At 34.7% G+C, this 12457-nt stretch overlaps 1 protein-coding gene across 1 annotated transcript; it reads left to right on the top strand.

Annotated features, from left to right (window-relative positions):
* Positions 1–9404: 9404 nt before the first annotated feature.
* Positions 9405–10776, top strand: LOC107803417 (fatty acid elongase 3-like). Its single transcript, XM_016627133.2, has one exon. The coding sequence runs from the start codon at positions 9482–9484 to the stop codon at positions 10418–10420; it is 939 nt and encodes a 312-aa protein (XP_016482619.1). The 5' UTR covers positions 9405–9481; the 3' UTR covers positions 10421–10776.
* The last annotated feature ends 1681 nt before the right edge of the window (positions 10777–12457 follow it).

Below are 12457 nucleotides of genomic sequence, written 5' to 3'. Positions count from 1 at the left end.
GACCTCCCAGCGTACGATACATCCTTTCCAACTCCATTGCTAGATGACGGGCAAAAATGGGTGCATGCTCTGTAAACCTTTCATAATCCATTCCTTGGCAGTTTACGTAACTTTGAGAGGTGTAGACCGCCAGGTCATGGATTTGTGCCCTGAAATCTTGGAGACGTTGGTCTCGGTCCTGCAATTGCTGCTGGCGAGTGGTGGCTATATCTCTAACACGGTTTTCACGATCTAGAGCTGATTCTAATAGAGCTCGGAGTCTGGCCTGCTCTAATCTTGCATGCGCTCTTTCCCTGTCGATGTCTGCTTGTTGATGTTCTCTGTTGCATCTTCTTGTCTCTTCTAGTTGTGCACGAAGCTGGTCTTCTGATCGTATCCAATGGTCTTTTTCCTTCTTGAATTGTGCCCTGTCTTTTTCGGATTGCCTATGTTGGCGTTCCTTATTAGATCTGGCTTCTTCGTTTAATTGTTGGATCCTTTCTTTTGCTTTGCTCAATGCCCTTTTCCGCAAGAATGGAATCATAATCTTGCATTCTTTCAAAAAGATTGGCGATGGTTTTTTTATCCTTCCAGCTCCACTTTGGTGTTTCAGAAACTCTTTTCATTTTTTGGAATCGAGCATGAAGATTTTCATTCTCATAAGCTAGACTCTTCTTCTCGCCTTCGGCTTCTTGTGCTTGCAAATCTTTCTCCAAACTGAAGCTTCTCAGATTTTCTTTTAGGGCATAGATAGTTGCTTTGTACCCTTTTTCCTTTTCTCCCCAGATCAACCGCTCTTGGATTTTATCATCGAAGTTTTGAACATGGGGTCTTTTTTTTGGCCTTCTTAGCTCAGGCTCTGGTACATCATCCACGCGAGACCATTTCTCAAACCACCTTGCATATCCAGGATTTATCTCACCCTTTGTAGTGTCTGAGACTTAAGTATCACTTTTCAAGTATCGACCTCCATTCCACATCTGTTGAAGTAGAGCCTCAGGAATAGTGGCTTCTGGGTGTAATTCGATTACTTGCATACTCAAATCTTCATCATCAGGAACTACTTGATATCTCCCTAGTTGTCTTAGGACTCTTAGTGGCGCATACGGCTGGATGCTTCTCAATCCCAATAGTAGCAGATAACTATTTGAGGTTGACATGTGTATCACTTCCCTCATCGGGAGCCATCCCAAAGTCCATTCAATCTGATTTGCCGTTAAAGCCCTTAGATGAGATACCCATGCTTCTATCCCTTCTGGAGCCTGATAATTTTTTATTCTTTCCTCATAACTCTCAATGTAATTATCATTGTTTGGCCCATACTGTATGATCTTGGGCTGTTGTTGGAGATGTTCAATCACCCACATTTGCAACAAAATTTTGCATCCTTCGAAGACTTTTGCTCATGACTTACATAAAGTCAAAGCCCGATAAATGTCTGATAGAATGATGGGGACAAGGGTGTGATTTTCTTTGGTGGTGAGGATTTGCACAACTTTCGCGGTGCGAATATCAATTGTTCGCTCTTTGTTTGGGAAGACCATGATTCCTAGAAAAGCCACCATGAAGGCAAAGCGACGGTGAATCTGCCAAATGTCTTTGTTTTGCTTGTTAGTAAGGCCTTTCTTATGAATTTCGAACCCATCTGACTTTCCGAACCTTGAATACAAAAAGTTGAAGGAACAACATCCATTGATGACATTGTTTTTCCTGATTTGACTGCTGATGTTCAGAAGACCGAAGAATCGATGTACCGAGGGAGCCTTTGTGAATATCAGGCTTTGATTTCTTAGACTTCCGTCAAAACCAGCATATCCAGCTATCTCCTCTAATGTAGGAGTAAGCTCGAAGTCAGAGAAACGAAAGACATTGTGAACAGGGTCCCAAAAAGTTACTAACGCTGCAATCAGATCATCACGGGGTTTAACTTTCATAATATCCGTGAGATTTCCCAAATGCTTGACGACCCATTTTTGACCATCTTCGCCTAAATCATACCACCACATTTGAAGCTGAAATAGAAACTCTTCTGTATTCGTGGATGGGGGTTTTGCGTGGCGCTCATTTTGTATCTGAAATTTAATTTTAATAAAGTCAAAACTCATTTTGAAAATATACACTAAAAAAAATTTCCAATTTTTTATTTATTAAATACCCTTATTTCAAGATTTAAAACTATTTTTTGGGAAATTTTTAAAATAACCCATTTTATTCCTCGGTTCTCACCATGATTTCATTTAAGCTGGTCAACAAGTATGTTCGAGGCAAATGAATGCACAGGTAGCAAGTAGGATGCATCAGGAGGATCTTTTTGTTTCGGGTTCACCTGTCCTAGACAGACTCAACCCCTGTATTGAGTCTCCAAGGCCAAATGTACATGATGCAAATAGACGTTCCTACTAGGGATCCGGTTCATGGCTGAGTTATTCTAGGTAAAAACCTGAGGTTGATTGTTCTAAACCTGGCTTACCCAAACGGACAGTTTGAGCCGAAGCGGGGGCAACGTACCGGGAGCACGAAAGTCTACCCGGCCTAGTTACTTGTCCCAACTTCGTCTTATTTGGTATGACTTTAACAGAAAGGTGGGTCACGCGCACGTGTGCACCATAAATTTAGAAGACTCGGAAAGAAGGAGGTTTCGTAGCAGCTGTATATATTCACAATTCAAATAATATTAAAGCGGTAAAAAGCAACATTTAGCATATTAGCATATAAACAGTTGAAAATCATATAGTAAATAAAGCCAATTAACACAGATATTTTAAGCTCGAATTCTTTAAACCCTGAACCAATGGTTCTGGGTTACAGTTTACACTGTACTTTATTCCCCAGCAGAGTCGTCAGAGCTGTCGCACCTCCTTTTTCCATACCCGAGAGGGTACAAGGGAGTTTTCTCCAATTAAAACGGGATTTGTTTGTTTGTTTCAGAGTCGCCTCTTGGGAATTTTAAGGCGTCCCAAGTCACCAATTTTAATCCCTGAATCGAGGAGAATATGACTCTGTTTATTATTCTTCGAACCAGAAATCCTGAATAAGGAATTCTGTTAATCCGCAAGAAGGTGTTAGGCATTTCCGAATTCCGTGGTTCTAGCACGGTCGCTTAACTGTTTTTATTCTTGGCTTAATTATCTCGATTTTACATTTTTATTGCATGATTTTGTTACCGCTTCTGTTTAGATTGTTTATAATTAAAGACCCTTCTTCGAATCGAATCACGCGTACGTGTATTCGTTTTATATATTATATATTTTTTTAACGTGAGGAATCGTGTCACGCGTACATGTACACAATGATATTGATAATATATTTATTATAAAAATAATTATTATTTTTTTTTCAAAATTGTGTTTAAAAATAAAATTAAGAACATTCGCCTTTCTTAAATAGTGAACCGCACATCTCGGGTTTTATAAAATTAATTTAATATCCCCCGATGAATCTCTTTTTAATAAAATTTGCTCGAAATTGCGCGAATGCATAATCCGAATTGCTTTTAGAAGTATAATCAAGTCACGCGAACGCATCCTTAATTATGCAAATATTCTTGACAGTAATATAAATTCTCTACAAATGTTTATTGCATCCATATATTTTTAAATGTAAGGGTCATGGAGAATCACCGATTAGGATGCCACCAAATTTCTTGACAAAGAATTCAAAATTTATTAGGCGTTGCTACAAGTCTTATTTTACGCGTATGAATTATATACCTCAAAACTATTCAAATTTTAAAGAATTAATGATATGAAAAAGAAACAAACAACATGTAACTAAAAATACTACCATTTTTATCGTGGATACAACATTAATATATCCAAAAATCGAATCGCATATAAAACTGGAAAAAGAATTAATTTGATAAACAAATTAATAGTTTCTGAAGAATTTTCATTGTTATATTTAATGCGAACTCTATTTCTACATATCCTTGACATAAAATGTTGCAATTCGTGCTTATAAATCCCATATCCTTCTCATATACTTGTTTTTAGTCCAAAGTTATAATTATTTAGTTAATTTTTGATTACGAAGATTGAGTTTGAGATAAATAAACCAATTCTTATTCTCTGCCTACGCGAATATTTGCAAACACTAACTCTATATTTTGTAAAAAATCATCGACATTATTTCATACATTAAAAGAAATGAGTTGATCGCGTTCCTAAAATAACTATGTCATTTGTTATTAAGAAAGAGAACTAATCTACCAATTGATTTAATAAGACGACATCATCTAGCCTTAAACAAAATTGGATATTTGACAAAATAAGCTAGTAATGTAATTTATGGGTATTTTCGTACTATTCTTTACTTAGCTCAATATCACAAGATTTAATTAATGGCCAATTTTCTGCAATGTTCCCTATCTCAACAATTCAAACAGTAAATGTCATCACTAGTCCTCAAAACATATAAGATTATCGTGGAATTTACTACTCCAGAAGGTTAATTAGTTAAAAATTTATCATGTCAAGTATAATACTATGTTAACCAACTAAAACAAAACTGAAACTTAAACTAATAAAATTTAAATGAGTAGAAGACATCCTTATAATTCCAAACTTCATTTACTTGCCATGTTGAAGCTTTTCATGACATGAATTTACAGATATGTACCTGATATTGGAAGCAAAAGAAAATGATGATGAGAATCAGCGACAGTAATAACAATACAGCAACAACAGTCCAGCAACAGTAACAACCCAGTAACAGACCGGTGGAGTAGTAATCCCAAAAACAAAAGCTTTAAGCTTTGAATGAAACAACAACCATTAATACTAATTTCAAACAAAGAAAGAACAGAAGATTTTTTTAGTTTTTATTTTTTCTTTGAAAGCTTAAATATTTTTCGGAATTTTTCTTTCTCTTAAATGTTTAGCCCTTTTTTTTCTCTCTTCTATATGTGTATTTTTTCTCTCTGTCTGCCCTAAATCTGATTTCAAGACTTCATATATATAACCCATCTCATAAACCTTTCAATTAATTAAAATCCATACTTTTTCTCTACCCAACCCATTATCTTCCCATTCATCCCCATTACATTAAATAAACATATCACACCACCCCATTATATTTTGTCCCCCATGCCTAACATAAAATAATGCAAGATTCACCCCACTAAATTTTGTCTTGTCCCCCCTTTATATTAAATAACCATATCACAACTCACCCCATTTTATTTTGTCCTCCATGCTTCATATAAGCAATTGCAAAATGTACAATTCCTAAACTACCCCTCCGACCTTACTGAAAATTACCAAACTACCCCTGAACGTACTACAAATTACCAAGCTACCCATCAGCTATAACACATCAATTAATCAAACTTAACCAAAATATAGGCAATATGATTAATTTCTAACAATGTTCAAACAACAAATTTCATGAACATGATTTCTTCAACATTTCAATAACAAATCACATGAACATGATTTCAACCACAAATCATATGAACACAAATTGAACAACCAAGAACAACTAAAATTTGATTGAACAATATTTTTAGCAACAACAAACCTATTTTCGGATTTAAACAACAACAACAATCAAACAAGTATATTTAGATTTCTAAATTCAATAATATTGAACTTAAAATCAACCATAACAACATTACAACCAACAACTCCTATATTACACTTAAACAAGATTATGAGACAAATTCAAGAGATAATCATAAATGATAAACAAGAAATCAAACTATACAAATTTCGGATTCAAAATCAACAAACAAAGTATGAACATGAATGAATCTATTTTTAGCAACAAACATGACGGATTCTAACGATTCAAACAACATTAATATTTTCTGGAAAATTTCATAACAACATGAAACAAATTGAAGAAATAATTAATTAAATTTCAATTTGAATCTAACAAACATTAAACCAACAAATATTCACTTAAACAACAATACAAACATGAAATAAACATGAAAAACAATTAATTAATCTTTCATTTGAAATCTGAAAAATTAATTTAACAAACAACACATGAACATGAACTAAAAATTAATTCAAACGCTAATCAAAACAAACATTTGCCGATTTTAGATTCGAAAATATCAAAACAAAATACGGACAAAAATAAAACTCAAAAACTACTAACCGGATCGAAATGAAATATGTACGGACTGTTTCGACGAACCTCGAATGGGAATGAATCTGTCCGGATTCGACGACGAACTCAACGATGAACTCACCTTCCTTGTAAACTTTGACGAACTCAAAACGACGCTCGACGACCTCGACTAAAACTCAACCGAGCAGCTCGTCTGAAGATACAACAGCTGGAACGAAGGAGAAGTGATGAACTGAAACTGCTGGAAGTGAAGAAGAAGGTGGAACGGGAAGCAGCTGGTCGACGTTTGGACGCCATGGACGTGAAGCAGAAGCAGCAGCTCGGAGACGTCCATGGCGGAACGGACTGCTCCCGATGGCAGCGTGCGAGCTTGGCCGTGACGAGCAGCGGCGATGGGAGCTTCGAACAACAGCTGACTCGTCGAGGCTGTGTTCGTTTGGTTGTTTGGTTGAGACAGAAGCAGCCTGGTCAGCCATGAGCGTCGAGCTCAATCGAGCTTCGTCAATGGCGGATAGGGCTAGGAATTTTGGACGAAGAAGAAGGAAATGAAGACGATGTAGCCATGGGTGGTCGGAGAGCAGCTTTGTTGTTGCGTCAACTGTTGGACGAAGGGTGGTCGACGGGCGGACATGGGAGGGCAACTTGGAACTTGAGGAAGAAGAAGAAGATAGGAGGGTGGCGGATGATTTTGCAAATTTTTTAGGGTTTTCTTCATTTTGTTTTGTTTTGTTTTTTGTAAAATGTAAGACAAAAGGGGTTTGGGTCTTTTGGGTTATGGACTGGGTCGACCCAGTTCGAAATGGACTGGGTTGTAGGGAATATTGGGCCAATTTTTGGGCCTGTAACTTGAAATTAAAGAAGAGGCCTAATTCCGACTTTCTTTATATTTTTGCTTTCTTTTCTTCTTTTATTTTTCTAAAACTAAATTATAAAAATACTTAAACTATTATTAAGAACTAAATTAAGTTATAAAAGCGCAAATTAACTCCCAATAACAATTAACGCACAATTAAGTATTAATTAAGCATAAAATTGTATATTTGGACATTAAATGCTAAAAATGCAAAAGATGCCTATTTTTGTAATTTTTAATTTTTGTAAAACAAATTTAATTACTAACAATTGTAGAATTAAATCCTACATGCAAAATGCGACATATTTTTGTATTTTTTATTAATTTAGCAACTAAACACGCACAGACAAATACAAATAATTATCACAAAATATCAGAAAATATCACAAAATTGCACACCAAAGAAAAATCATTTTATTTTTGAATTTTTTGGGAGTAATTCTCATATAGGGCAAAAATCACGTGCTTACAGCTGCCCCTCTTAAAGATAAGAAGTAAAAGCTTTAATTATTTATTCATCACATCTAACTTTCCCTATATAAATATATAAAATATTTACCTTCTGGAAGTTTTAGCGGGTCTTGTCTATTTAACGCTTCTTTCATGATTCTTGAATCAGATGTCGTCCCTTCCCAACCAGCTAACACATATGTGAATTTTAAATCAAATGTGCATGCAGCCAATACATTTTGTGTTGGATAATCTTTTCTTCCACGGTATCTAGGTGCTTCACGTTGTGAAACTTTAACACGTATATGTGTTCCATCAATTGCACCAATACAATCCTGACATTATTATAATAAATTATATGCAATCAACCTTGAATTTAGCTAAAAGTTCAATAAAATTGTATTTGTGTTCACCTTAAAATATGGGTAGAATCTTGGGCTGCTGGCAATTTCAGAAGGAACTTGAGAGCCGTTAGGTTGTTTAATAATTTTTTCATATAACCCCAAGATCGCTCGTAGGACAATATGAAAATGACGACTAACCGACTCCCCAGATCGTCGAAAGATAAAAGCTAACTCGCGATTTGTCATATTATGCGCTAACAGGTAAAGTGTTTTTGCAACTTGCTCTTCAACTGTAGCTTGAAGTGTTGGTCTAAGATCAACCTCTCTAACTAACATCTCACATAAATCGGTAAAAGCTAAAGGGGTCATTCTAATAATATTACGACAAAGTTCAGTTAAGAATAAATGACTCAATAATTCATGTCTAACTTGTTCATTTTCCAGTCGTATATCATGTGTGATCATACGTCGGTCATTTTCAATTTCACGTACATAAGTCCAAAACCAAATAGCTACTAAGCAAGCAGCATATGTAGCTAAAGAGCTCACTTGTTCCAATATCTGTCTATTATTTTGACTATTCCGATCAGCCATCTATAATAAAATTAAGTGAGATACATTAACCAATATCATAGATGAACTAACCAGAAAAAATACTGAAAAGATTCAACAAAGTGACAGCAGTAATACCAAATAATTGACAAAAAAAACAAGCAGACAAATACACCCCATTAGCAATCTGAAGTAGTTCAACATAAAACGATATGAAAGTGATGTAAATTATACAAATACATAATGATATGAAAGTGATAACAAGCAGACAAATACATAAAGTAGTTCAATGTAAGGAAAGTGACGTAATAAGAGTAATGATGCAACAGAAATAATACTATAATTCATAGCCGTCGATATTTATATTTCATATGTTTACAAAAGTGAATTGACTACAACGACTCCACAACGAAAATAGATGAAAGAGAGGATACCGTCGTTGGAAAGAGACCTAACCTGTAAAAAGTTGGTTGGAAACTGGAAAGAGACGATACCGCCTGTTGACTTGCACGGTAGAAACAAGATGAGACAAAGTACTTATTATGGTGAATATAATATAAATAATAGGGTAAAGGGTAAAATTGAAATATAGAATAATAAGTGTGGGCATAATTGGAAAGGAAAATATGAAACAATTCCACCACACGGATTTGGTTGTTTCAAAAAATGGGGTTTTTCATTGTTTCGGAACAGTGGATTAAACAATACGATACAATCAGTTTTATATAAACAATCAAAACAAACATTGTATGTGAGGTAACAATACAATACAATACAACCGGAAACAACCATCCAAACACAGTGTTAGTTATGAAGGGAAAAAAAAAAGTAATAGTTTCGTGCACCGGTAATTAAAAAAATATTTACAGTATCAAATTATTAAAAAATAATAATTTTATGAATATATACTAATTAATAACTAACATAAATGAGTAACTTATATGTGAATTTAACTTAAATTCAAAAAAACAAGAAAGTTTACCTTGCAAAAATTATTTTCTTCGAGGAACGTCAAAGTCAAACGCCTCAACAGCAAAAATAGAAAAGACTTCTAGATAAACCATAGTCTATAAATGATAAATTCGGTTTGAAATTTCCACGCTTTTAATCCATTTAGTAGTAGGAATAACTTATTTAATAGATTAATGAGCTAGCCCACAGGTTATAATGAACAAAAATTTCTAAGATTGTCATCTCCTATTAATTCAAAATCTGCAGTTCAAAAATGAACATGAGTTTATTAGCAGCAACAATAAAACGAATCAACTACTGGTTAGCAGAACAAAAATCAATTGTTGCATTTCAATGGAGTCCAATAATGTGGGGGTCAACTTGGTCATTTCTCATAATCTCTATTTCCACTTATATAATCACCTCCGCCACCCTCCACCTTCTTCTCCTCCTCTTCATAGGGCGGCGCCGCCCCATACCGCTTGGACCCATCCCCGCCCTTCACAGCCTCGCCATGTCCCTCATCTCCGCCACAATCTTCCTCGGAATCCTCTCCTCCGCCACCGCAGAAATCCGTGACACGCGGTGGATATGGCAGCGTTCTAAAACCCCGTTTCAATGGCTCCTTTGTTTCCCTATAGGTACGCGCCCTTCAGGGCGCGTGTTCTTCTGGTCATATGTTTTTTACCTCTCTCGCTTCCTTCACATTTTTCGCACGTTTTTTACCATCCTACGACGTCGTACGCTCTCCTTTTTTCAACTATTTAACCACTCAATTCTCATTTGCATGTCATTTCTTTGGCTTGAATTTTCACAATCATTTCAAGTCATAGCAATTTTACTAATGACTTTGGTTTTCACTTTGGTTTACGGGTACCGTTTTTGGACTGAGATCGGGTTTCGGAGGGCCCGATTTCCGTTTGTGATGAATTGTCATTTGGTTTTCTTAGGCTGTAATTTGGTTTGTCATATTGGAGTTCTTCTGTTGCATTTTTATAAAGGCGGATGCAATGGAATGGGAGCTTGGTTTTTTAACTCAGTACTCAATAGCTTTGTGCTTTTGATATTCTTGAGATCATATGTAAAGACGTATTATTTGATTAGAGAAAATTACTTTCATGTTGCTGCTTCGTCGATTTCTGAAGTTGGAGATTTTGTAACTTCACAAACAAGCAATAAGTCAGTTGTGAGCAAAGCCGAACCCAGGATTTGAAGGTGCCGGGGCACACGAGCATACTGTCATCTAACTTTTGATCTTAAGGATTCCAAGTAAAATATACGACTGTTTTCCACATAAATACGTATATATTTAAAATTTCTGCCAAGTTAACGGAGTTCGGTGACCTCAATTGCTCTAAGCATAGGTCCGCCTCTGAGGAAGAAGGAAATGTAAGGACATGAATGCAACTGAGTTCAATATGGTTCTTTTGTTATTTGCTGTATATGTAAATTCTTTTGTTTTATCTCTTCTGTATCCTCTTGGCTCTTTTTATGCTCTAGCCTGGGTAACTAAATGATTGTAAGTTATCCATTTCTTTGATCTCGTCTTCTCTTCATCTTTAATTTTGAACCAGATTTTCATTTTTCAAAAAAATACTTTACGTGATTAGATTATTCGTTGCTGTTTGATTATCTAGAAGCTAACTTTTACGAAAATATTTTTCATCAAAAAGAGAAAAGATGACTTTCAACACTCATGGACAGAACTGAGTGACTAAATTCGTTGCAACTCTCTTAACTTTTAATTTCATATCATAACTTATTCTAACAAACACTTAAATATAAATATCAATCTTTAATACTCAAAAATTTCATCAAAACGCAATTCTATTTGCAAACTATTATTACTAATTTTCAAGATACTAGTATGATTTTTCAGAAAATATTTTCCACTTATCAACCAAATACCAAATTTGTACCAAAACAAATTTTAAAGTGATTGAAGGGTTTAGCAGAAACTAAGAGATTCTCGAGAATATTATTACAGTTAGGCCGAATAATTAAAACACGAAATTAATGAACTTAATTATCACAAGTTGACGAATGATTTCCAATGTGAATCTATCTTTAGGGGTTTGGTACATCTACTAATGCTATTCCTTTGACTTCCACTTCGCCATAGGCGGCGAGGCAATGTAGAATATATGGAGGAGAATATATCTATATGGAATTGAAGCCAAGTTTGACAACATATACATATTTGAAGAAGCTTCCATGGAAGAAGAATTACAACAATTAGTTTGACCATATATTTCAGAGGAAGCTTCCATTCATTAATAACAAGACTTAGTAACGCCAGCTCGGCCACACATAATTTCTAGAAACCTATGGTCATTATTTTAGGTTTAAACGTAGAGGCGGACCCATAATCTGAAGTGACGGTGAGCATCTAACTTTTGATTCCAAATAAAGTATAGGAGTAATTGTTTTTAAGGGTATATTTTTGTTGAAGTTAACGAGGCCAACAACCCCTCTACTTCAAACATAAGTTCTTCTACAAGCTATTAAAGGTGAAGGCTCACTAAGTCTACAATATTATTATATATTGGTGCTATTGAACTTATTGTTGTTGACATATGGATAATGAATGATATATAAAGTATAAAAATTTTGGATTTTCGGAAGAGGTGTGAATTATGAGGCAGAATTTTTATTAAAATAAGACAAATGAGAAAAAAGAAAATCAGAAGGAAAAACGAAAAAGATAAATGCATTTGCTGGTCATAGGGAATTTTCGTCTCACTTTTTCAATAGACCATAATTATATACTCTAGATGCGCCGTGTGACCTCATCTGCTCGAATATTTGCATATTTACCAAAAGCGTTCTCTACTTTTGAAATGGTTTATTTGAGTTACTTCGATATAGCAACATTGTCATTTTAAAAAAGAAAAGTCTTCCAAGATCTTATGCATGAAATATAGAGCCTGTTTGGGTTAGCTGAATTTAAGTAGCTTTTAAGCAGTAAGCACTTAAAAGCTTTTTAAGTGCTGGAGCTGAATTTATAATTAAGCAATTACGTGTTTGGATAAAAGAACTGGAGCGGAAAATAAGCAGCTAATGTGTTTGGTAAAAAGTGCTGAAATTTTTTTTTCTGTTAAAATGACTGAAATACCCTTAAAAGTATTAAGCGAAAAATAAGCTTGTTATTGCAATATTTTAAATTAATTCAAATACAAATTAAGTTATGTCTCAATTAACTTTAGGTTATAGATTGTTTTGATAAGATTATTTTTAATAAATATAAAGT

Source organism: Nicotiana tabacum, chromosome 16 (genome assembly GCF_000715075.1).
Source record: "Nicotiana tabacum cultivar K326 chromosome 16, ASM71507v2, whole genome shotgun sequence".
Taxonomy (NCBI): Eukaryota; Viridiplantae; Streptophyta; class Magnoliopsida; order Solanales; family Solanaceae; genus Nicotiana; species Nicotiana tabacum.
The sequence above is the reverse complement of the archived record's forward strand: the minus strand, read 5'-3'. Positions and strand labels throughout refer to the sequence as shown.

Bases quoted from the DNA above. Each gene is read 5' to 3' on its own strand.
- LOC107803417 (XM_016627133.2), top strand. From the start codon at position 9,482: ATGAACATGAGTTTATTAGCAGCAACAATAAAACGAATCAACTACTGG.